The 27,445-nt window shown below is 40.1% G+C and overlaps 1 protein-coding gene across 2 annotated transcripts in view; it reads right to left on the bottom strand.

The window, feature by feature from the left end:
• Positions 1 to 21,405, bottom strand: part of Cradd (CARD and death domain containing adaptor protein) — a 164,912-nt gene extending 143,507 nt beyond the window's left edge. The window contains exons 1-2 of one of the 2 annotated variants that reach the window (XM_040279996.2): positions 21,270 to 21,405; positions 19,806 to 20,109 (exon numbers count right to left, since the gene is read on the bottom strand). In XM_040279996.2, coding sequence (XP_040135930.2) covers positions 19,806 to 20,103 — 298 coding nt within the window. In that variant the 5' untranslated portion in view covers positions 20,104 to 20,109; positions 21,270 to 21,405. Of the gene's footprint in view, positions 1 to 19,805; positions 20,110 to 20,645; positions 21,119 to 21,269 lie in introns of those variants that run through there. The other variant, XM_040280000.2, reaches the window with a different exon arrangement.
• Positions 21,406 to 27,445: the final 6,040 nt, after the last annotated feature.

Raw genomic sequence — 27,445 nt, forward strand, 5'->3', positions numbered from 1 at the left:
AGAAAGGTTTCTGGGAGAAGGTGGTAGAGATTGGAAAATGAGTGAAAAAGGGAATTATAGCCAAACAAAGAGATCAAGTTAATGCACACTTAAGAGATGTTACAGAGTAGTCATGTCCAGAGGAAAAAAATTGATGACTCCTCTCTTTTATTCTAAAGATAAATCCAGATCCAGGTATCTTCCTTCTTTTCCAAGAATAGAATGCTACACTTCATTAACTGGATCATCATCCCAGGAAGTTGGAATCTTCAAAAATTGTAGTCTCCTAGGGACTATATGTTCTCTAAAAGGTCGAAGAACCAGGATTTGAACAAAACTCTGTTCCTAGGGAGCAGCATGACCAATTTTTTTTCTACTTATTCTCCCATTTTGTCTTCTCTCTGAATCTCCCTTCTACTCTGTTAGCACTTATCCCATAAGGGACAAGGGGGTAAAGGCTCCAGCAACCATTTAGGACCATGAGACGACCTTGAGAATGGAAGTCATGTGTTAAAGATGGCAAAGTATAAAAACAGAAGGAGCCTTGGCTTCTAATAACTGTGGAGCAGCCACATCAGCTAGTCTGAAAACTAACTACAACTTTGTAGTGTGTGTGTGCATGCATGCATGCATGAGCTCACATGCGTGAGTGTAAGCTCTGTTGGAACTCCATTCATTCACTGGTATTTATTTACAGGCTGTTGTTAAATTTCCAGAAATTCACACGCAGGAGCGTTTGAGGCACTGGGTTCAATCTCCAGCACTGCAAAAAAGAAGAGGTTCATAAGCATGTCAGCCCTCTCTCCATACCAACTACACTCCTTGAAGGACAAGAGCTCTCACTGCTATTTCTGATGTAATCCTTTGGTGTCTTTTAGAGCCCAAATCACTCTGTGAGCACTCAAAATGTTAACAAATTCCTTAGAGGATTGAGAAACCCAATATAGCTATACTTCTGAATAATAGAAACAGTACAATGGCTATCTCAGGGAATAGGAAGGAATTCTTACCCTTGCTTGGCATTACTTGTCAGGAGGTTTGAGTCTCAATGACAAATGATTTCCTTCAAAGACATGGTGGAAAGTTAGAAAAAAAATACACAAAACACCTAATGGATGGGAACAAAAGGTAAATGCTTCATGATTGTAAACCTTGCTTAACTCTTCTTGTGGTTAGTACTTAAATGCTACATTATCTCATAACCCCAATACTTAAAAATCTTGAGATTAAACCATGAGTAAGTACACAGGATAAGCCGAAATGAAATCCTCGTGTGAATGTGCAGAATACAAAGGAGTTTTATCTGTTAATTTACCTAATTGTTTATCTCTTATGTACAATTTTAGAAATAAAAGAAAAAGTTCAATGGGCCTGCTATGACAAATCTCTTCTGGCAAATTTAATTCAAAAGAAGTGGCAAAGATACAGGCATACTTTCAACAGGGAAAGTTTACCCTCTTTTGATTCTCCAAACAATTTTAAAACTAAGCAGTAGCTTTAATCCAGAACTTTGTTAGGCACCAAAAAAAAAAAAAAAAAAAGGAAAAAGAAAAGCAAACAAAGCTGATTCTTGTCATCAGAAAAACTCAAAAGCTTTCTTGGAAAAGCCATTTTTTCCCCCTAATCCTTCTCATACTATACCAGAGGTGAAGAGATTTTTATAAATGACCCAGATAGTAAGTATCTCCGGGTTTGTGGGCCACAAAAGCTCTACTGCAACTACTCAAATCTGCCAGTATAGTGTGAAAGTGGCTGGAGACAACGTTCACAAATAAACATGGCTGTGTTCCAATAAAATTTTATTTACAGACACTAAAATGTGACTATCGTGATTTTTCAGACATCATGAAATCATCTTTCTCTTTCTTTTTCAACCTTTTAAAAATGTGAAAATTGAACAAGAGGTGTAGCTCAGTGGTAGAGTGTTTGCCTAATATGTGCAAGGCCCTGGGAATGAGTCCCTGCACTGGGGGGAGAAGGGGAAGTGAAAACCATTCTCAGCTAATAGGCCATACAAAACCAGGTAGTAGACAGATGTGGCCATGGACTATAGTTTTCTAACCTCTGTGCTACATATCCCAAAGGCAAGGTGGCAATCAAAAATTGAACTTAGTTTAAAAACCGTTGAGTTTGTTTCTAAAAGGAAGGAGGAGATAGTGAATTCAAAATATGCTACAGAACAAGAGAAACTCATGGGAATGAGTGAGATAGAGACTAGTCTGATAAAATGAATAGTTAACAGCTGGCAAAACACAGCAACCACTAAGAAATGCCAAAGAATCACTTTCATAGAGGGATAAGCAGAGTTGTGTCTACTGGCCATACCTGCCTGCCTTGTGGTAAAAACAACAAAAAAGAAGGAGGCCATGTCTCTAGGGCACCTGGCTCAGGGAATGGGCTATGAAAGTAGAACATCATAAAAATGGAAGAGCCCAGAATTTAAGAACCAAAGCTACCGTATGCACAAAACTTTCTGTTATCCAGGCAAGAACAGTCCTGATGTTGGAAGTCCAGTGGGTATGCAAATGTTAGAGAGGTGGTTTCTGGTTTGGTTTGGGGCTGTGTTTCTGAGCATATGAGTTCAAAGGACTCAACCCTGAAAGCTTCAAATTTTCAGTCTTAGAATTTCCTTCATCTTTAGAAGATTTGGCCCTGGGCAGAGCTGGGCTTCAAGGGTTCTGACTTCTCGACCTACTCCTATATCTAACATGGGCCTACAAGACTAGAATTTCCAGCAATAAAGAAGACAAGAAGTATTTTCTCAGGTGAAATTCATTATTACAATAATTACTAATAATGGTGACAAAATGGATTCATAACTAGGCAGACAAGTTAGAAATTGCCTGGGATAGAAAATAGTCTGATAAAATGAATGGCTAATGGCTGACATGCAGCAAAAAAACAGCAGCCACTAAGAAATGACAAAGAGTTGCTTTTATGGAGGGTTAAGTAGAGTTATTATATCTGCTGGCTATCCAGGAAAAGATGGGGGGGGGGGAAATCCAGTTAAAACCTACAGGAACTGGTTTCTTAAATTTATAACAAAATGCCTAAGACTATGTAATTTACTAAAAAATAGACTTTTATTTGGTACATGGTTCTAGAGGCTTGGAAGTCTAACAGCATGACACCAGCATCTTCATGGCATCTGGTAAGGACCAGATGCCATGAATCATAATATGGCAAAGGGTATCATGTGTGAGACAGAGAAAGTCTGCCAGTTCAGGTCTTTCTTCCTCTCCATATAAAGCAACTAAAGCCCCACAGAGGCTCCACCCCCATGACTTCATCCAAACCTCATTATCTTCAAAGGCCTTCACTCTAAACACCAGTAATATATAAATTTGGGGATTGTTTCCAACACAGAAGCTTTATTTTATTTTATTTTTTTTAAAGAGAGAGTGAGAGAGGGGAGAGAGAGAGAGAGAATTTTTAATATTTATTTTTTAGTTCTCGGCGGACACAACATCTTTGTTGGTATGTAGTGCTGAGGATCGAACCCGGGCTGCACGCATGCCAGTTGAGCGCGCTACCGCTTGAGCCACATCCCCAGCCCCAACACAGAAGCTTTAGAGAGCCACATTCAAACCACAGCATTCTGCCCATGGTCCCCAAAATTCATATCCTTCTTAAATGAGAAATACATTCATTCCATCCCAATAGCCCCAAAGTCTTAACCCTTCTAGCATCAACTCAAACGTCTAAAGCCTAGAGCCTCATCTGAATCAGATATGGATGAGGATTAAGGCACGATTCATCCTGGGACAAATTCACTCCAGCCACTAGCCTGTGAAATCAAAACAAGGTATCTACTCCCAAAATAACAATAGTGGCACAGGCATAAGACAGACATTTCTATTTGAAAGGGAAAAAATAGGAGTGAAGAGAGGAAACTGATTCCAAATAACTCCAAAACCCAATAGGAAAAACAACATTAAGCTTTATCACTCCAGAAAAACCTTTCACTCCAGGAGAAAGACAGGGACATGCCTGGGGGATCTGGGTTCCCAAAGATTCAGGCATCCCTGTCTTTTCCCTGTGTCCTTGGAGTTTCATGCCTGCAGTTCTCCCAGACTGGCACTGAGTGCTAGTAGCTCTACAATGCTAGGGCCTAGGTTGTGGGTCTCATTCCCCTGGCTCCATTATCACAGCAGTGTTATGGATGACTTATGTGTCCTCCCAATTCGTATGATGCAGCCCTACCTCCCAGTACCTCAAAATGTGACTGTACAGTCATGCATCACATGATAATGTTTTAACAAGAACAGACCACATATATGATGGTGGTCCTACAAGAAGAGAACAGTGTCCAGCCATGGAAGCACACACCTATAATCCCAGATACTTGGAAGGCTGAGGAAGGAAGATTGTGAGTTCCAGATCAATCTGGGCAACTTAATGAGACCCTGCTTAAAAAAAAAAAAAAAAAAAAAAACAGATAATGGAGCTGAGAGGAGGCGAAGCAATAGCAAGAAAGAAAAAGAATGATTCTCAGTGCCAAGATAGCAATCAGCCACCTAAATAACATCCCTGAACTTTACCAAAGGTCTCTGCTGCAAGGAGCTTAAGTCAAATGATGTAGCATGAACAATGACTCACTGTGTTGAAATAGGAAAAGGACAATTATGAAAACCCAAGGAAATAAAAGTCATCTTCAGTGACTGAAAAAAGAGTACGAGTCAAACAATGATATCCAGGAAGTTTCTACAAAAAAAGGTGGGTGGGAGCCTCATTCTGAAATCAAATCCTCTAGGAGCTTCATGAACAGAGAGGAACAAGGCCAGAGGAGAGACAAGGGAGAAAGTGTCTACAGTAGAGTATCAGACAACATGAAAAATACTGCCTCTGTTTACATAGCACTCTAAGTTCTAGAAGATTCATTCACATGTTCTTTCATTTAATCTTACTTTACCAATGGAGATGAGTAGGAAGCATCTCTTTTACGCGTGAAGAGATTTAAATTTAGAGGGAAAAAAATAATACAGCAGATAAAAGGTAGAAGCAGAATTTTATCTTGAGCCTAGAACCACATCTCCAAATGCTTAAAGAGCATTTCACAGAATGGAATGCTGTGTGGTCCTGGACTGGGTCTCTGCTTCCTCTTCTGAAAAATGGGAACAACAATAGTATCAACCTCATGCTTTTAAACAAAAGCACTTAAAGGAGCTAGATCACAATAAGTGTTCAGTAAATGTGAGACAAACATAACCCCACAAATCCACCCTCCCCTGTGTGTCCAACCTTGGTGAATTTGCATATCTCAGCTCTTCAGTTCCATCTAATGATAACAACAAAAAAAGAATGATGACCCATCTCATTATAAGACCAACAACTGATGCTCTCTGAAGGCCTACTACACAGCTGGCTCTGTTCTGCTCTTGACTCTATTATCTTAGTCATCTGGGGTACCTTCTGGGCAGGAATTATGCCTGATTAACTTCTGTGCCTGTTTAACTCCTGGTTACAGTGGCTATTCAATACACTCTGACTGGGCTGAAGCTCTTTCCACTGTCATCTACAGCCTATCCTGCTACCCACAATGCTTTGTGGTGTTGAATTGGGAACTACAGAGCACCGGAGAAGGGATATGATTATTCTGTCAAAGATTTTAAGTCTCTTTGAAATACACTCTATGATATAATGAAAAAAGTCATCAGGAATGTCCTTCCAAGGGCGAGGAGAAAAAAGCCTACTACCCAGAATACCCGCATATTTACAAATCCAGTCTACTGGAGGGAAACAAGTATATTTTTAAATGCCACTGGCAAAAGCTTAATCATCTATAATCTAACAGCTTGTGGAAAACAATGAAAAGATTTTTGAAATTTAATATTTAAAAGTATACAAACAGGAGACATTAAAAAAATCAGGTTATATAATAATCTAGTGAAACACTTTGAAATAGAATACTCATAGAAAGATAAACAGAAAAATACTTTAAACAGCAGAGTGAAAAATACTCTTCATAGTTCCTTAAGAGGCACTTGGAGAAGGTCATTTAAGTCCAGTATTCCCCACCCCAACCCTCTGCTCACTGAAATAGCAACAGGCCTTGATAATAATTTGAAAAGACTACTTCGAGTTGTTTCAGAAGTTTTACTCTCTGAAGAAAAGCAATATTTTTTTTTCACATGCACACACATATAATCTTCTAAATGTTCTTCTTTATTTGGTATCATGTAAAAAATTCCAGATGTGAGCATTAGTGTCAAGTAAATAATAACTTTCTGGAAGTGACTAGAGTTTAGAGAGAGCTTCTAAAATGGAAATTCCTCTGGGGATGATGATAGAGTGCAGAACACACTACCCCTAAGCACGGCACCATTCAATCTGAGAAAACAGTGGAGGCAGGCAGGTCACTCTTACCTTTCCCCTGGCTGCTTCCCTGAAGCAAGTCATAAAACCCAGGACTTTCTGACCTTCCCTGAAGCAGGCCTCATGTGTGTAAGACCCTCCCAATATCTAAGGGAAGGGAGCATCCATGTCTCCAAAGATACAGAGGAAAACCAGGACAGGCGCCTGCTCATTGCTATTAGATCATCCTGCATCCCGCCATGCTCCTCCACAACTGCCCACAGTCATCAGCGAGCACCAAAATACACATGTTCATTTCTCCAGGTCTTCATTTCCTTATGAAGGCTTCTGTGTCATATAATCTTACAGCGAAATAAGTGGTATGTTTTTCTCTTGTCTCTTTTTTGTTCCAGGGGCTTCAGCTATGAAGCTGGGATAACTGAGGAAAAGATATTTTTCTTCCCTGCAGTTAAAACTCATGTTTTGAGATTTCAAAAATAAAAACTAGAAAAACCCAATTCCAAATATTTCTGTTATACTTCACTATTAATTTATTATGAACAGTGTTATCTTTTAAAATTGATATTAACTGAAAAATAAACACTCATATATTTACTATACATAACATGGTGATCTGAAATATGTATACTATCTTAGTCTGTTTATGCTTCTATGACAAAATGCCACCACAGACTGGGTCATTTACAAATGATAGAATTTTTAGTTTTCTATTTTTTTTTTTTTTTTGGCAATACTGGGGATAAAACGTAGGGGCACTTTACCACTGAGCCACTTCCCTAGCCCTTTTTATATTCTATTTTGAGACAGGGTCTCAGTAAATTGTGGAGGCTGATCTTGAACTTCCAATCCTCCTGCCTCAGACTCTCAAATTGCTGGGATTACAGGTGTGTGCCACTGCCCCCAGTTAAAGAATAGACATGTACTTCTCACAGTTCTGGAGGCTGAGAAATCAAGGTCAGGGTACCTGCACTGAGCCTGGTGAGATCCTTCTCACGGCATCTTCAGATGGCAGGAGGGAACAGCACTGCACCCTCACATGGCACAAGGTGGAAGGGCAAAACAACTTACACTAGTTCCCTCAAGTCACATCCTCAAAGGCCCCGCTACTTAACACCACCAGATTGTGGATTAAGTTTTAACACAGGAATTTTAGGAAACATTCAGACCATAGCATATACACATTGTGGAGGGGTTGAGATAATTAACATATGCATTACCTTATATACTTATCATATTTTTAGGGTTAGGACACTTAAAATTTACCTTCTGTGATTTTTCAAGAATTTAATTCAGTATTAATTATAGTCACCAGGTTATACAACTAACCTCTTGAACCTTTTCCTCCTTTTTTTTTTTTTTAAATTGTTTGAACAACATCTCCCCAACCACTTCTCTCCCAGGCCCTAGTAACCACCATTCTATTTTCTCCTTCTAAGATTTTAACTTTTTCAGATTCCACATATACATGAGATCATGATATATTTGTCTTTCTGTGTTTGGCTTATTAGAATGATATCCTCTAGGTTCATGCACATTGCCATAAATTATAGGATTTCCAACAAGCCTATAATTCCAGAGGCTTGGGAGGCTGAGGCAGGAGGATCATAAGTTCAAAGCCAGCCTCAATAACTTAGCAAGGTCTTAAGCAACTTAGCAAGACCCTGTCTCAAAATAACAAAAGGGCTGAGATGTGGCTCAATGGTTAAATGTCCCTGGGTTCAATCCCTGATAACAAAAAAAAAAAAACTTTAATGTTTAAAATGATAGTATTTCCTTTTTAAAGGCTGAATAGTATTCAATTGTGTATATCTACCATATTTTCTTTATCAATTCATTTGCTGATGGATACTCAGGTTGATTCCATATCTTGATTATTGTAAATAATGTTGCAATGATATCTCTTTGACATACTGATTTCCTTTGGATACAGATTTCAATAGATGGCAGTAGTAGGATTGTTGGGTTGTACAGTAGTTCTAGTTTAATTTTCTGAGGGATTTCCATATTGTTCTCCATAATGATTTATTAATTTACATTCCCACTAACAAGATCATACTCCTCCAATATTTACCTTTTACCTTTTTGATCATAGCCATTCTAATAGGTATGAGGTAATATATCACTGTGCTTTTAATTTGTCCCAATGCCATTTATTGAAGAGATAAGAAAAGAAAGTTAGCCCAATATCCCTGATGAATATAAATGCACAAATCATAAATACTAGCAAATCAATGTCAACAACACATTACAAGGATCAATTCACCAGGATTAAGGGAATGCAAGGATGGTTAACATATGCCAATCAATAAATGTAATACACATCAACAGAACAAAGAACAAAGATCATATGATTGTTTCAGTAGATGGCAGTGAAAGAATTTGACAAAATTCAACATCTTTTCATGACAATAACTTAACATATTAGGAATAGAAAGACTGTACCACAACATAATAAGAGCCACATGTGACAAACCCATAGCTAACATCATATTCAACAATGGGAATTTAAAAGCTTTTCTTCTACCATCAAGAAAAAGACAAGGATGCTCTCTCTCACCACTTTCATTCAACATAATACTAAAAGTCCTAACCAAAGCAGTTAGCCACAGTGAAGAAATAAAAAGGCTCAAATACAAAGACCTAAAAAGGCACATTTGCCCATAGCATCAATACATGACTAATAATAAAAAGAGATTGAAAGTGAAGAGATAAGTTTAAAAACTAAACAAATAAAACATTTCCATGGCATCTCATTCAATGTCTCTATTTTGTTAAATCACATAGAGAAGACTTTTATCATCTTTGGTTTTTTTTTTTTAATCTTTCATTTGGTAAACTGTTAAAAAGAGAGTGTGACAAACAGACACTGACATACACACAATGAGAATGTTGGCTACATGTGAGACCTAAGGCAAGAAAGGGGTCAGAAAATAAGGAAGTAGTGCTAGCCTAAGTCAGATAACCTAGGACATGTGACCTACTCAGAACCACGAACAGGTCTTAGAGGTGAAATAAGACAGTATGGTGATGAGAAGTGTGGTCTGGACTGTTGGTCTTCAAAGCCCAGGCCTGTTACTACCTCAGTGTGTGAACCTGGACAATTTATCTAACATCTTAGTCTACTCACCTGTAAAATGCAAATGCAGATAATAGTACCTACCTCCAAGAGTTATTATGAGGATAGAGTGAGTTTCTAAATATCAAATAAGTGTGTGACACTTAACCCAGTACTTAATTCAGATTCTTTCTAACCTCCTCTCTATATCAACCCTATTTTCAATCTATTCTTTTTCTCCAAAGTATTCTGATTTTGAAAAGGTTTATGAGGACCTAGCTTGCTCCAAACTTGGCTCACAGTCTTTGAATCCTGAGGCAGGGCACAATGGAGAAACTTGACTGGAGATACTCATCCCAGTGGCCTTAACTCTCCCTTGCTGCCTCATTCCTCCCCTATTGACTCCTGCAATTTTGGCCATTCCTTCAAAGTTGGGAACTATCCGGTAAACTTTCAGAGAAATTTTTATTTTTGTTTATATTAGAATAAAGTTCTACTGCTAAAACCAAAGAACTCTACATACTGTTAGACTTGGTTACATCCCTTCCTTCCCTCATCTATAACGAAGGGTCTCTAAGATCCTTTCCAGCTCTAACCTATAGTTATAGCGACAGGACAAGACCCAGCAGATACGGTCCATCTGCTCTGTACTCTCTGTAACAATCTCACCATTACCACTCTGCACCTGTGCAGCATACCAACAAATGGTAGAACTGAGAGGTGCTTTTAGAGATTAATATTTAGGCTCTAAAACCACAAGCCAGGACTGAGGGTGTAGCTTAGTGGTAGAGCTCTTGCCTAGCAAGCAGAAAGCCCTGGATTTTATCCCCAGCACTGCAAAAGAAATAATAATATAAATTAGTAAATAAATAAAAAGATAAAATCACAAGCTTCTCACTTGCCACTGCGATGTCAAAAAATATATATATTGTCTTCACTCTTTTCCTGGTATACAACTCCTAAAATCCTTAGAATCTCTATGCCCCTTCTCCACACCTCAGCCTGTGCATCCTTCCTAACATAATACACGGGCAAGCGTGTTTCCCTGAGTTCCACGAGTAGCCCCAGAAATTTAATTGAACCCAAGAAGGGAGTAAATGGTGACCCTAATTTAAAGCCAGAGGAACAAACTTGCGACTGGCATTAAAAACAGGGGCAGTCTTAGGTACTTAGCAATCTCAACTGAGGGATCAGATACTACCACCAGGTAGATGATGTCAGAATTGAACTGAATTAGAGGACACCAGCTGGTGTCCATGCAGCAGCACAGCTTGCTGGGGATGGGGCAGGACTCCCGCACATTTGGTCCCAGAAACATTCTGTGTTGCGTATTGAGTGAGAGTGCGGGGGAAACTGAGTTTGTTTATTCCTATTTCCTTTCCAGCCAGTTATGACATCTCAGCAGTGTTATTTTGGTAACAGCGTTGCCACCCTCTCTGCCAAGGTGCTAAGTGTAAATAGAACCTGAACATTTCCAGGAATTATCAACTTGGCACTTCTCTCAAGGAGTTAAGGTTTCTTTTATAACATCATCAAAAGAAAGCCTAGGATTGAAACCTGCCCCAAACTTCTTCTTCATCTTACATTGCTTCTTCAATTAAAATATAATGTTCGGAAAAATACAACACATTCCTTTTTCACCCTCCTTAGGGAACTGCCCTCCAAGGGCACTCTCCTTTTGCCCAAACTGAGGAACAAGTATGAACACAGCTGCCTGTTAACACTAAGCAAAGCAGGCATTCCTGCAGCTAGCTGCAGCGGCCCGCATGTATGAACCATACCCCCCCCAAAAAAGGGACCCCACCTCACTGAGCACGCACTGAAACTGAAGCAGCAGCACCAGAAAAGCTGGTGGCTGAACCGACAGCTTTAGGCAACAGGATTCAAGAACTGCAAAAGTGGGGCTGATTCCATTGTCAGAGGGACCAATTCACTGTCCCCTCATCACAGTTGAGATTTAGTCTTCTTTTATTCTCAAGGTAGCAGCTGGGATGGGAGAGACACAGACCCTTCCTTGACCCCCGGTAGGCTTACATTATACCCTAACCTCCCAGCCAAAATAAGGGTAAAATGAGGGAGAGGGAGATACCGGGCAGGAATGAACCTCAGGACAACAGGCAGGAAAGCGAAAGCAGCCAAGCCCCTCAGGCGAGCGACTAGGCAAGACTGGGGAGGGAGGAGGGAGAGCTAGTAATGATGGGCTCTGGAGCAGCCTAAGGTTATCAGAATTTGGGAGGAGAGAAAGGTGAATTATGAGCAAATATTTTTATAGGATATGAGTTAGCAGGCTTTGCAGTCAAAGTGCCTGGATTCCAAATTCTTTCTACTAACTACACTGTGTCTTCTTCAGAAAAATATTTAATATCTCTATGTCTACATTTTCTCATCCGACTAATGAGGGTAATAATCGACTTCATCAAGTTATTATTATTTATTAAATGGGTAAATAAATGCAAAGGACTTAGAAGGGTACCTGGCACACAGTAGGCCCCCCTTAAATACAATTATTTTACCAGTGACATCTGAGGTTCTTGGTGAGATACAAGAAATACTAAAACTCTTTTTTTTTTTTTTTTTTCCGGTACTGGGAGTTGAACTCAGGGGCACTCGACCACTGAGCCACATTTCCAGCCATATTTTGTACTTTATTTAGAGACAGGATCTCACTGAGTTGCTTAACATCTCGATTTTTTGCTGAGGTTGGCTTTGAACTTGGAATCCTCCTGCCCGCACAGGTGTGCACCACCACGCCCAGCTGAACTCATTTTTAATTCAAACAGAATCTTGGCAGACAGCCTGACTGACCACCCTACGGAAGGAGAGACTAGGCCAGTTGCACTCTGACCAGAAGCCATCCGTCTCTTTCTTCTCATCTATTCTCAAGCCACCTTCAGTTCAGCTTATATCTGAGAACAGATAAAAAGTTCCAACAGATATATAGCATCCAACTCCTTCTTCATCAGTGGATTTGTCTCCATTTGTACACAGTTTGATCCACAGAACACAAAGTATTTTGAGATTTTGAAACTACCACACAATGTGAACAGGTAAAATGAAAATAATGCCTCCAATTCAAATTCTCCAGCTAATGCAAAAACCTACAATTTTGTTCTTATGTGCATCCAGCCTGTACACCCCATTCCTCATAGAGCACTAATGGATTTTAGTGTTGGTAGTGTCTTCACTACCAACATTATGGGGTCCAAGATTCTGAAACATTCTTAAGCAACAGTGTTCAAGAAATTCAAGAAGGAAAAACATTTGCAAATTAATATCCTTCTACACCTCCATTTCTACCACCCTCTCCGTCCTCACACCTGAAAACAAAAACAACTCTTTAAGTAAGAGCACAGCTTTGGGAAGCCCATAGTTGGGGAGCAGTAAGTGAGCAAAGAGCCACCTACCTAATCATCTGGTCAGATCTCAAGGTTCTTAACCCTGGGTTGTATTTTAAAATAACCTCCTGAGGTATTTGTGTTTGTGCCTATGTTTGCAAACACAAGTGTGTGCATTATCTATGCTACATTGTCCAGGCTCCACTTTCTAAGATTTTGTAAAGGATTGGCCCAGAGCAGAGTCTGAGCATCAGAACTTTTTAAAAGTTCCCCAGGTGATTCCAGTGCACAGCCAGAAAGACTGAGCTAAATCAACCCTGGGGTCAACAGGGTGACTGATGTAGCCAAATGGTCCATACATCCACAGGAGGGAGGAAAAAGTCACAGTCAGACTTTCTAAGCAAAAAGAACATTAAATCCATTTTTTTAAGTGAAACAGAGGCATCCCTGCTGGGACAAGACCTGTCACATGGTTCACTATTCCTAGAAAGAACTGCAATTAGCTGCCAACAGATGCATTATTTCATCAGTCTCATAAATACTCGATAAAAGTCTTCCGCTCTTCCTTTATGTCAGCCTTGTAGAAGCTGAGAAAAAAAAAACTTCTGATAAGATGCACTACTAAACTATCATCATTTTTTAATAATTAAAATTAGCACTAATAAAAATAAGATATTTTAGTAAAACCTCATCCCATTATACCTCTAAAAGCCCTTGAAAAATTTCTTCTTAAAATAAAAAAAAAATACATTAGTACAATGTTTAAAAAGCCTCTTTCAATTATTAACACTACAGCATAATACAATTCCATTTCAAACCCAGTGGGGAGCCAAGATTTCGAGGCAGGAAAAGTCCTAAATCAAGATTTGGGAGGCTGGGATTCCAGTCCCAGCAATAAATTACATCAACTAGCTGTGTGATCGTGGGCAAGCTGACTTAATCTCCTAGGCCTCTGTTTGCTCAGAGAAAAATTAGATGATCTTTGAGTCCCTCCCAGCTCCCAAATTCCATAACACCAGAATCTGGCTCCATCTTGCTGACTGTTACAGCAGCAGATACATGTGTTTAACATTTAGAATCTTATAAACTTAGTAATTCTACTAATAAGCTTAACCAGTTCCTGTCACTGCGCATAAACTGCCTGGGCAAAACTGAAAGTGCCTTGAGAGCAGCAGCGTCTGCATCTGAACAGAGCCAGGGCCCTCTCGCCCTCACCACGCCAGCCAGGTCCCAGCTCCTCCCCGCACTCCTGCCACGCTGTCCACTTGGGAACACACGAAAAGCACCTTCACACTCCTTGCCATGTCCCCAGGGCTTCCTATTATGTTTTTAGTATTTTTCTTTATGTTGTCTCTCTCTCTCTTTTTTTTTTTGGTACTGAGGTTCAAATCTGGGGACTTGAACATGTTGGGCAAGTGTTTTACCACTGGGTTACATCACTAGCCTTTGTTCACTCATTTGTGCTTAATTAATCCAGTTTGTCCCATTGTCCCAGCTGTGGAACACTTTTAAAAACTTAAACATCGTACATAATATATGGTCTAATTATGTAACATAATAATATGGAAATTAGCATAATGGAGAAATGCCAATATAATACAGCAACAGTAATTAATAATATATGTAAACTCTGAATTATTATTTCCAACCTATTTTAATGTATCTATGTCAATTTCACTGAGATAATCATAGAATTGGAAATCCTGGGACTTAACTGGTTAAATAAAAATAATGTATTTTTAATAGGAACTTGCCCTGAATGAAAGGAACCCATTAAAATTGATACTCCCCTGACACACACAAAAAAAGCAATACAACTAAATTCTAGCTAATTATTTAAGGCCAACAGAAGGCCTTAAGCATGAGAACCTCTGATCATTCTTTCCAAGACTATAACAGAAGTAAAAAGCAAACGCATTCCCATTGTGTGATTAAGCATTATTTAATCCCATGTCTACAAATCATCTCGAATCATCTTAATAGCAGCCAAGGTCATGTCTGTACAACAGGAAGCACAACAAACAGTGGTGATTGAGCCTACGAAGATATGGAATGTGGTTCATTTCTATGAGGATGGTGTCTTATCTAGCCACACTGTCACCCATGCTCCCACTCTAGTTCCTGTGTCCTTGCAGGCCACTCTGTTACAGAAGTCAGGTCTCCACCCAGTGTCCCCACATCAGAGAGGCTTCCCTGGCCACCCTCACTCCCACACACTCTTCACAGCATTCATCACCACCAGATAGGTTATTTATTCATTTGCTTATGGTTGTCCCCAGTTCTTTACTCTCTCCCCCAGAACCACAAAGCTCCAGGTGAGCAGGGACTTTGTTTTGGTTACTGCTAAACCCTTGGCACTTAACATCTAGCACATGGTAGAAACTGATCAGGTGTTCTCCCTTCACACACACAATGCCACAGGTGAGCACTACTCAGCCACAGTGAAGAGCCGAGACGGCCCACAGGGAGATAAACTGAGATCAATACAGAAATTATGCAGAGCAGGCTCAGGTATGCGGCATGACTGCAGGATCCTATGAGAAGAATCCCTAGCTAGAAATTTCTCTAATGAGCCTATTATGATGTCTATAAGTCTGCCACGAGAGCTTAGTAACTGCTGATGCCTCCAAGTATACACCTCAGAGCCAGAGTGCATCTCGGGTGGCAGCTGAGGTGGCTCAGCATGATTATTCAAGAACAGCTCCACAAGGGACAAGCTGAGCCCTGGAGCCATAGGCAGGAGGAAAAGAGACCAGCCAGAGCCCTGAACACCGTGCCAGTGAGGAAAGCCAGGCAGTCTGGGTCCTTGGAGAAAACCTGCTGAACAAGTGACAGTCTCAGGACAGCCACTCCAGCAGGCTCAAGAGCTGAGGTGTCTGGTGCTCATTACAGGAGGCGCTGAACTGTGTCCCAGAGATCTGACCTTCACTCTTGACAGTGGCTAAGAATACATAAAGCAAGAATCAAGAGAGGGAGGAGAGAAAAACAAAAAAACCAAACTTCCAAGACTAAAGGAAGACTGGGGTAAAAGGCAGGGTTACTAGGCAGACTGGTAAGTGAAAATCTTGGCAGAGACCCAGTCCCACAGCCAGGGCCAACCTAGGGAAAACAGGTCTCATGGCCCAGAGGCTAAGTCTCACCAGACAGTGCGGCTGGGGTTGCGGATAAACCTTTCCAGATTCAGATGAGCCCAGGCACTGGAGTGAGTGGTCAGGACAAGCAGGACCCACAGGGAGTGGGAAGCCAGGCAGGCACAGGCTGCTCACACTCACATACCACACTGTCCCCATCTCCTAAAATGATAAGACAGGAGTCCAGAAAGGATGTCCAGCTGATCTAATATCTAGTATGTGACCTTGGTCAGAGAGGGACATGCTGTAAAGTGTTCCTTCCACAGTGTCAACACGGATTAAGTCATTTTATCGTCAGAATTTCCCTTTTAAAAGGTAAGAATCCTTATAGGGTTAAAAAAAAAAAAAAGTCATCCATTTATGTCTTAGACTTTTTTTTTTTTTTAATTAACAGAGATTGGAAGACCTAGGCAGATTCTGAAAAAAATCAAAGGTTTTAGTTTTTTGTTTGTTTGCTTTTATGTTTTAGGATTCCCTGGGTGTGTGTTGTGGAGGCGGTGTGGAAGAATAAAAGGAGAACAAGATACAGTTCACTAAAGAACTACATCCAGCACACAAATAAGCAACTAACCAGGATTACCACCCCCCCAAAAAAGTCTGAGCCAGTTCAAAATTGATAAATGAAAAATAAAAATTAGATAAACAAAGGGAAAACCAAGAATCTGCTAGAAGAACACAAGAAAACTTAAAATCAATTCATTCTTAAAGAGGATCAATCTCTTGCCTACAGAGAAGGCCATTCCTTCTCAGGTTCTCAAGGCCTCTGAAGAGAAGGCCAAGAAATCCATACAAACAAATTAATGATTGCAACCAAAATGAGTGAAAAGTAAGAGGCGGTGAATGCATATACATTCAGAAGAAGCACCACATTTTCCCACAAGTCCAGTTCTTCAAAGATCAAAGATGCCACTACAACAATGTAGGTGGCCTACTGCAAAGCTTGTTAAAACTATGTTACAATGCTGGAGAAGCCCTGAGGTCCTAGGAAATAGCCTTCTGGGTTTATCCGCTTTTTTCCAGAGACATTAAATTGGAAGGAATTGTACCTCTGATAGTCATCCAGAATTTAAAAAAAAAAAAAAAAAGCAATAAAAAACAAACAAAAAAAAACTGCCTAGGTTTCCAATTCATTAAATTCCAACTTAATTTAAGATTTAAAATATTGCTATGAAATTAATTACTTTAAACATTTAAATATATTTTAATGTCTCAAGCAAGAAAACTATTAACTGTCAACTCCTTTAAAATATATCATTTCTTCCAACTCTCCTACACGTTAAATATCTATATATACATATCCACACATTTACCACTAGAACCCATAACATACTATATTCTTCAACGACATGCAGATTTTAAAAGTGATTTCCATGATATGGAAACTACAAAGTGAGGAAGAGAATGAACAACAAACCCCAAATTCAGGGTTTACCAGTGAGTGAGGGTTAAAAAGGAGGGGACCAGAAAGAAGCACCAGAAATTCTCAAAACAATTGTCATATTTTTCTTAAACTAAGTGATGAGAAGACAGATGTTTACTTTACCTTATTCTTCAAATATTACTTATATTTTATAATATTATTTTAAATAGTCAACATTTAATAAAAACACCTATCCAAAAAAAATGAATGTACGTAACTGTCATGGTGGAAGGTACACAGAGACATACATAAATCAAACAAATCTCTGCTTCAGAATACTTTTTTCAATAGCAGTGTTACTCAATAAAAAGGAAATCAATTACAAATACTGTTTCTTTCTAAGCCACACTATCTCTCCATTTGACCCCTTCTACAAAATTCACAAACTTTGAGGAAAACCTTATATTTCTAAACTTTAACACATATATATGCACAGTTTTTCTCCACTATATACTGCTTCATTCTGCTTGCTTTCAAAAACCTATTTTTCCCTCAGTTTCTCTATAACTTTCATATGGTAGAAACTGTCTTAACTGCTTCTTGCTGTCTGAATGAATCTGAGGAAATGGGGGTCACATTTCCACAAAAGAGGTGCAGCAGTACTATTTACATCACCTATAATGATCATTTAATTAAATGTTTTGATAGTGAAAGGCTTTCAATTCCCCTGGTTTGTTGTTTCCAACTCTGTGCTGCCAGGAGGAACCTCTAAGTCAAATATCAGGAAAGCACCAATAATTTTTTAACATCTCTCCAATCCTGAGTTATGTGTTCTGCTTTCAGTAAATTAGTAGAAACATCTTAAGATACATTAGCCTGGATTTGTTCAGACAGCTAGAGCATTTAATTTTGTAAGCACAGTCCATGCTGAGAACATCCGTGGTCCTCCAAGGCCAGCCATTTTCAGTATTTCAAAAAGCCTAAACCATACTTTACATGTAATTTAGTCAAGCTAGGAATAAAAATATTTTTGATTTTTCCACTGAGATTTTTATCGGTCTTTCTAACTGATTATCTCATGCTGGTCAAATATTCAGACATATGTCATTAATGAAAAAAGAAGAATTATGATTATTTAATACTATGTGGTCTGAAAAAAAATCATTCAAAAGATGACATAATAAAAATAAAAGCAATAAAAGTGGTCTCGTATTAGTAGCATATTTTCAAACTATACTCGTATTTAAAAACCAGCAACAACAAAGTCTAGGGACCACTGACTTGGAGTAGTTTTAATTATCACTGTATCAGAAACTCCAGAGGATGTTGATATATTAGCTCTGCTAAGAAAATCTATAACTCAGTTTGGACTGTCCTTACAAAATTAAAACCAAGCCAAGTATCTAAGACATCTCTACCAATTTAGTGAAAGCAAGACATAAATGCAGGATTGGGAAGATGTTAAAAAATTATTGGTGCTTTCCTGGTAATTGACTTAGAGGTTCCTCCTGGCAGCACATAGTGGGAAACAACAAAACAGGCGAACCGAAAGCCTTTCACTATCAAAATACTTAATACAAAAAAAGATCATTTTGTACTGCTGTACATCATGAGTAGAAGCATAATTCCCATTTTCATTTCTTCAGATTTACTTAATTTTCTGTTAAAAATCTGCAAGTCAACTTTCAATTCTCTTCTAAAATGTTATTCCTTTTTGCCACATGCCTGCACCCTAGTTACCAAGAGACTAACAGCAGGAGGATCACAAGCTCAGGGGGCCAGCCTCGGCTGAGGATGTACTTCCATGGTAGAATGCGCACCTGGCATATACAAAGTCCTGGGTTCAATCCCCAGTACTGAAAAAAAAAAAAATTATCATTTTTAGTTGTTCATTTCTCTATTCCTCGATCTTTGTAAAAGGTAGAAGTGATGAGAGCTGTTAAAAAGGAACAAATGTTTCCTACCGCATCTTCCTGCCCCAAGCTAGGCCAACAGCACCAGAACTTTTTCTTTTCTACTGCTTTCAATTCTTAAAATCAAAATGAGACCCTTCCCAAAGTATTGCCCTTACCAAATTAAATACTACAGATATCTGAACAGAGCCAAACCAAAAAGGACACTTTAAGTCAATAGCCTTTAAAAACAAAATCAGTCAGTCTTCAAAACAATCCCCTTTGGCTTTGCAGGGCAGCCCAGGGGACAGGTGCAGGGCATGCCTTCCTAGAGGCTGTCTCCTCCTCCATGAATCTGACCTTTTCCAGCTGGCAGCTCTGGCACCCCACAAATCAATTATCAGCAGGCCAAAGCCTGCTTTCCCATCTGCACTTTCCAAATGGCTCCTGATGCCAAGAGCTGAGATATGACCTAGCTCTCTGATGAGAACATGCCTCCCAAGTGACTTGCCAAGTTTCCCTGGAAGCATTTCTAAATGGACTCTGAGCTCCCTCCACAACCTCTCAGTCATGGTCCATTCTTCCAACTCCTACATTGCCACCTCCTCACCCTATTCCTTCCAAACTCTTTACTCCCTTGCATGAACCACTGACCCTTGCCCACATTAACTTCCAATCCAAAAGGTGTAAGTGCCAACAATTTCGAAGCTGGTTTGAAGTGATCCTTTGGAGGCCTACCTGCAGGCAGCTCAATGACAGCTTCTTCTCTTGCCTTCTCCAGCTTCTCCTTCACCCAGGGAAACTCCTGCAGGGAATCTAGGAAGGTATCAAATGCTTTTGGGCCCCTAGAGGGGAGGATATCCAGCAGCAGCATTGTTTTCCTGAGGCCTGTGGCTTGAGCTTTGATTTCTTGGACATGGTTTTCTGTCAAGATTCCTTCCTGGTAAAGGTACTGAAGAACCAGTCCCTCCACCAGTACCTCTGCACCCAGCTCCAGGCGGAGGGAGCGGAGCACTTGCTTGTCTCTGGCCTCCATTTCCCCCTGGAAAGAGACAAAATCATGGCTCAGATTATAGGAATGCTGATGCACCCCTAGAGGTAGTTGCTGCAGTATTAACTGGCAGATTTTTGAAATTTAGCATGCTGAATATCAGGCCCTGGTGTTTACTACAAGGCTGTTAAAACAAGCCAAGTTAACTTCAGATGCGCCCCAACACAGGGAACAACAGTGGAGATGAATCATCTTTTCTGTTTCTGCTTTTTACATAATGAGGTCCTCTTTCCATAAAGAGATCTGACCAAAAAGCAGGCCAGAGACTTTGCTTAAAAAGTCTTAAAAATGTGTATGCAAGGATTACAAAGCGGCATTTTATTTTAACACATTTTAGAGAAGAAATGGTGTTTTTCTCCTGACAGTGCAGAGATTGCCCGCCACCATCACTGCAATTTTCCAAAAATGACCACGGGCATTTGCAGAACCTGACAAGCAACGGGAGTGGAGGACAGAAACCAGAGGTACCAATGAGTTTAAGGATCTTTTTCACTAAGAGAAAAGGCCTTTACACCATCGTCACTTACAAGCAATATATTTATTGCACGTGTCCAGTATACAATAAACCTTATGCAGTCCGAATCTCCATCACTGCACTGCCCTGGCCACACACGCACGGGGCATTTAGTGAGTTATTCTCCTTAATAATAATAATTTTTAAAAGGCCACACGCCGACACTGGTCAGAAGCCACCCAGGTTTTGAAGGTCGCTGGCGACTGAGGCGGCTGGGCGGTGGCGACGTAGCCTGTGTGGCGCGGAGGGGGCGGACGGGGGTCCCAGCGCCGGGCCCCACGCTCCTCAGCTCCCCGGGGCGGGGGCGGGCAGGTGAGGAGGAGGAGGAGCGGGTCCGTATTTGCCTTCGAGCGCTCTTTTGCAACTTCCAAAAAAAACCCTCCGGGCCTCGGCAACTGAGATCTTTAGTGTGTCACACACAGCACGAACTGTGAGAGACTTTTCGGGGCAACGTGAACCGCGGAAGGATCTTCACAGCGGGCCGAGGGGAGAACGGGACCCGGCACCGCCACCCCAACCCTGGCCCGGCTCAGAAACCAGAACAAGTAAAGAAGGCGAGAGAGCCACCCAGGGCCCAACGCCACAGCGCGGGGCATTCGAGAAATTTAAAAAAAAAAAATGGATTCCTGCTACTTACGTCTGCAAACACGTAGCTTTAAAAAAAAAAAAAAAAAAAAAAAAAAAACTACAACCGGAATCCAGACTGTTAGGAAACCTGTACCATAAGCACCATCTTTGTTGAAGGCGAAATCCCTAAACAGGAAGTATTGCCGCCATCTTTGTTGAGGGCAAGCACAGGAAGTGCTGTGGCCATCATTTTTGAGGGCTCCAGGGTCAGTTTGAAGTTTTTCCTGCCATGTTTGCTGTGGGTAAACAATACGCCCGCCTGAAATTGGAAAACAACTTAGATAGCCTAGGAGTAAATGGGTCATTGCATCTTAACACAGTTAACTCCACCCGGGCCTTGCACACAATTGCCATGAGAGGCAGGTCAAAAGTCACTTTAGCAGCAAAGTCTTCCCTGACTACTGCGTTTAAAACGTCAACACACCCACATTTATCTAGGCTCCTGTCCTTTCCAGCTTTATTATTACCTATAACACATATCATTGCTTTATTACAACTTTTTTTTTTTTTACTTATTCATTTAGAATCTGTTCCCCACCTCTAAAATGCAAGGTCATTTCTTGACCTCAACAGGGTTTCTGGCCACAGAACGGACAAGACAGAGGATTCCGTGGCAGCAATCAGCTAGATACTCTAGACCTAGAAGGAATGGGAGATGCTCAGAATCACCGGAAAGGCTGGCGGAGGGCTGAGGATCGAAGGATGACTCTGCAGACAACCCTGCCAAACCAGCTCTTGGCTGCAGTCAGAAGATGGACTCTGGAAGTTGTCATTCCTGTCTCCAACCTCCTCAACAGTGACTGAGCAATTAAATGAGCACTGGACCACCACTGCAGAAAAACTATGCTCTCTCGATGGTTTTATGTATTTTCCAGCAGCATCAGAACAGCACCTGTAAACCTCACTCTGCTGTAAGCAGTTGGTGAGGCCAATTCACAGGGAGAACAAAAGCGGCAAGGATGTCTGGGGCAAATGCTTTCCATCTTGGAAACAGAGAGGTGTACTAAATTGAGGAGAGGTTGGTGCTGAGGACCAATCTGCATTCAGCACATTTTTAATCTGGAAAGCAAGACAACATGCATGACCCAAATATAAAGAGATACGAGAATGTCAATTCAAGTTTTCTTCCTCAAATTCCTTTATGAAATGAGATGGCCGATCAATAAATTCATTCATTTCAAAATCAATTGGATGATATGTACAGAAAGTCACGTTCTGCTAAAAATTGGTTGACAATAACAGAAAAAAAATTGCAAAGGTTCTTTTTACACACATTTTTCACATCCAACACCTCTGGTGAAAGATGACAATATCTGTGTGAGCAAATCAGTGGAGAACAATTCTAAACCTCCCTCTTTGAAACCTTCTAATAATTGTATTCAGTTTACAAAGTTACTGTAGTATACAGTGTGACAATATTTTTACAAAGGCAGCAAGTATTCTATGTACAGACTAGAATCAGAAATATCAGTTGTCTCGGCCAATATCTCACAGCCAATATAAAGCAAAATCTGAATTCTAATCACATCACTCTGATTTCAGGCTCTTTCCAGAACACACACAGCCCTGTATAGTGCAGAGTCTGTTTTTCTAATAAGAGCCCAAAATAAAATTGGCATATCATCCTGTTGCTCTCAATTGTTGTCCTTTCCTTTTCTATATGTGAACAGGTGTTAACAACATTCTCCGTCTTCATCTAGATACAATAGAAATCTCTTGCATGATTACCAATAGCTAAGGATTACTAACTTTTTGTAATGGAAAAACAAATGTATTTTTTCCCAAGTGTAAACTTTGGCAGTTTTCAAACAAATAGAAAAGTTGAAAAAAATAGCATAATAAATACCCTTGTGAAGTTTTAAATATGTCTTGGTGACTCATGGCATTTGGCAAAGCTCAAGATCTCCTTGGAACTAGGAGCACTGATGGTCATGTCCAGGAGAGGGTGGGGAGAAAACAGTAAGGTCCACGAGGGTTTATGGAAGAAAAGAAAAAAGGGCAAGAGAGAATAAAAGAATTAGGCTATAGTTTAAGGGCATGGCATCCTTATGGTAAGGGCTAGTCATTTGACTCTAAATTAAATCACTAAGATAAGCCCTTGATCATCAAATTCCTCTTCCTGTGGATGTGTGTCTGCACTACCTCCTAAGCAACTAGCCTGGCACTCTGAGTGACTGTCCAACTGCTACCCACCAGCCTGCTGAAGGACCCCTCTCCACCTCAGCACATTGGTATCCTTCTCAGCAACACACTAAAGGTTCAGCTTGTTTATATAAATATCCACAGCTAGTGGGTCTCTAAGAAACCACAGACCAGGCTCACTCTCACAGGTGGTTACTTCCCCATTCTGGCCAGTTCCTCTCTGTAGGCTGGAACTGAGCCCCCATAGAGGATTAAGCACCTGTTATCCAGCGGTAATGAACCCACTTTCAGGAAGGACAGATGCTTCCTTTTACACCTCTATTATGTTTATTGGTGTCAAGATATACCCATTGTGAGTTCTCAAGAGAGTCAAAAAGAACAAATGCAATGTTTTTTCTCTTTCAATTTGATCCTTGGTTTTGCAACCTTCCAAAAATAAAAGGAGTTGGATATTTTTGGTTCTTCCTATTTCATAGATGTGGAAATTAAGCTATGGATGAAAATAGATTTTTTTTGTTCAAGCAGCACACTGGAAGTATTTACAAAAATAGATCATGAATTTAGGCCACAAAGAAACTTCAATGAATTCCAAATGATCAGTAACATACAAACAATGTACTTTGGCATTATTCAATGAAATTCAAAATTTTAACAAAAGGATAACTTCCAGAATCCCATAAGTTTGGAAACTAAATAAAACAACATTTAAATCCTTGAGTTTAAAAAATATTTCACGCACATCAAACAAGGTATAGAAAGAAGGGGGAAAAAACTTTATAGTAGAGAAGGCTGGCCAACATCACCTACTACACTATGGATCCTAACCTGTAAAGACTGTGCGTTGGAGGCTTGGTCCTCAGCCTCTGAGCTGGGGGAGATGGTGAATATGAGGCCTAATCGGAGCCCTTATATAATTGAGGGTGTACCCCCAAAGAAGACTGTGGAACCTCAGTCTCTTCTGTTCTTTCTTTGGCATCCTGGCTGTAAAGTAAGTAGCTTCCTCTGACACATGCTTCCACGGTGATGTGCTGCCTGGATGCAGGCTCAGAAACAAGGGGACAACTCACCATGGACTGAAACCTCTAAAACCACAGGCCAAAATAAACCCTTCCTCTTTTTAAGTCGATTATCTCAAATGTTTTGCTACAGTAATGGAAAACTGACGACCATACATCACCATAACCAAACAATGAAGGTTAAGGATCCCTGATAATTACTCATATAGATGTCACTGTACTCTGATATGATGTGACAAAAAGGGTGTATCACTTCCTTTGTATTCTTCCACAAAAATTTGTAACCTCAATCTTTCATTAGAAAATACTGGACACACCCAAACTTGTAGACATTCTACAGAATATCCGACAATAAATCTTCAAATAGTTCAAGGCCATGAGGACAAAAAAAAAAAAAAACAGAAATTGTCACAGATTAGAAGAGACTAAAGTGATCTGACAATTTAAGGAAGGGAAAGAACAAAAGAGGGCAATTTGGAGGAGGAGAAAAGCAAGACTAGGAAGGCTTTGCCCATAGAAGGAAGAAATGAAGATTTCTGGATCTAAATTCTTATTTTCCATTTCATCTTAACTATCTTCTTATCTTTTTCTGTGACTTTTGATGGAAGCATTGTGCTGTGGATGACCATGTTATCAGCATCACCTTTTTCATTTATTTTCCAGGTTGTGAATCCTGATGGTTCCTTTAATTCTGCAAAATACCCCTTTTCATCTAAATTAATTATTACTTTTTGCAAAACACCTAGGACTATTCACAAAAACCTAAATTGCAAACCTTTCAAATGAGCCAAAGAATTATTATGCACATTATCATGTACTAGTTTAATTCTCCAATGAGTGAATGCTGGAAGTTTAATTCACCAAAAAAGTTAATGCTGGAAGTTTGAAGTGCAATGCTATAAGACTTTTAATGACTGATAATGCTAGGATAGTTACAATTTGTTGATAGTTTGGCAGCAACAAGTTTTTATGGAGCATTTATTACATGCTGGAGTCATCCAGAGAGAGCATACTAAGAAAGAGACACAATTTCTGTCTTCATGGAGTTTGGAGTCCAGGCAGCAGAGACAAAAAAAATACAAAAGGAAACCAATTAAAAGTAATAATTATAAATTGTTTAGGTGCAATGAAGGAAGAATGCTTTGATAAGAAAAAGTGGTCAGGGGCCTAAGGACAGGGAGCTGATTGATTTTAATTGAGTTTTGTCAGAGAAAGGCTATTTGAGTAGGTGACCTCTTCTCTTTTATTATTCAAAAAGACTTACAGTAGTTATAAAGCTGTGCTGCACACTTTTAAGAGCGGAATGAGAGTTGGGACAGTGTCATATGCCCATAATCCCAGCAACTCAGGAGGCTTAGGCAGGAGGATCACAACTTTGAGGCCAGCCTCAGCAATTTAATGAAATTCTGTCTCAAATTTTTAAGATGGGCTGGGGATGTAGCTCAGGAGTAGACTGCCCCTGGATTCAACCCCTGGAACATCCCCATCCTCCCCCCCCCCAAAAAAAAATAAATAAGAAACCTGAAATATTTAATTTAAAATATGAGGATACCTAAAGATATTAGCAGATGACAGTATAAATTCCTTAATTAACTGGCCTTCATGGAAAAAGAGTAAAATATGTGTGGCTTTGTATAGAGTTCCCACCTCTCAAGGAAGGAAAATATATAGAGCCATGTAAAGGGATTTAAGATTTTTCTGGTACTAGTTTCAAGAAGGAATTTGTTTCTTTGTTCTGCTTTGGGTGGTGTTGGAATGGAACCCAGGGCTTCATGCATGCTAGGCAAGTGCTGTACCACTGAGCTATACCCCCAGTCACTCAAGCAGGAATTTATCATATGACTCTTTATATAAGGAACATCAGATAAATTAACAAACTGTGATTTTCTTGTGTTGTTTTGCATAAGATACTAAATATTCTTCAAATGACACTTCTAATACTAACCCAATATAAAGCACAAGATGATGCAGTCCAGGTATTGACTTTCTGGTGGTATAACTAAATCCAGTGACTAAAAGAAACTAATAAATGGATGCCATTTAGACCCTCTTAAGCACTAACAACTAAACTTAAATATTCTGAATGGCAAAGTTTAATTTTTAATTTCTCTGCTGAACATCGGCTGGGCTAACATCACATATTATTGATTAAAGAGAAATCCATATGCTTCAGATAGGAGACATAAAGGAGAATGTATTAATCAGCTTTCCATTGCTGTGACACAATACCTGAGAAAGTCAACTTAGAAGAGGAAAGGTTTATTTTGGATCACAGTTTCAGAGATTTCACCCCGTGCTCAGTCCATTGCTTTGGGCTGAAGTGAGGTAGAACATTATGGCAGCAAGACAGTGTGAAGGAGCGGGCTGCTCACCTCATGGCAGCCAGGAAGCAAAGAAATATGCAGAAAGCATACTAAAAGGGGCCAAGGACAAAATAAACCCTTATAAGACACACCCCCAGTGAGTTGCTTCCTCCAAGTAGGCTCCATTCCTAAAATTTCCACCACCTTCCAATAACACCACCATTGGGGCTCAAGGTTTCCAGGTACATTCCACATCCAAATTATATATAACAGAGACAGACAATTTAGAAAAATCTTCCATTCTTGTTCAAGTGAAATGACATAGAAACTGGGTGCACTGCTCCTAGGGGAATGATCTAAGGTATTTCTTAATGAACGTTATGGTTTGGATAGGAAGTGCCTCCAGAGACTTGTGGGTTGAAACTTTGTTCCCCAGTGCAGCAATGTTCAGAGGGGAGACTTGGGAAATGATGGGTTCAGAACAGTTTTCACCTCATCAGTGGGTTCATCCACTGATTGAAGAATGGACAACTGGGAGGTGATGGGAACTATAGGTGGTGGGAACTGGTGGAAGGAGGTAGGTTACTGGAGGAGGGCACTGGGAAGGTTTTTCTTATCCACCATGCCTTTCTCTCTCACCCTCTGCTTCCTGGCTCCATGAGCTGAGCAGCTTTCTCAGCCATGCCCTTCCGCTATGGTGTGCTGCCTCACCTCATATCCAAAGC

Source organism: Ictidomys tridecemlineatus, chromosome 6, assembly GCF_052094955.1.
Source record: "Ictidomys tridecemlineatus isolate mIctTri1 chromosome 6, mIctTri1.hap1, whole genome shotgun sequence".
In the NCBI taxonomy this organism is placed as follows: Eukaryota; Metazoa; Chordata; class Mammalia; order Rodentia; family Sciuridae; genus Ictidomys; species Ictidomys tridecemlineatus.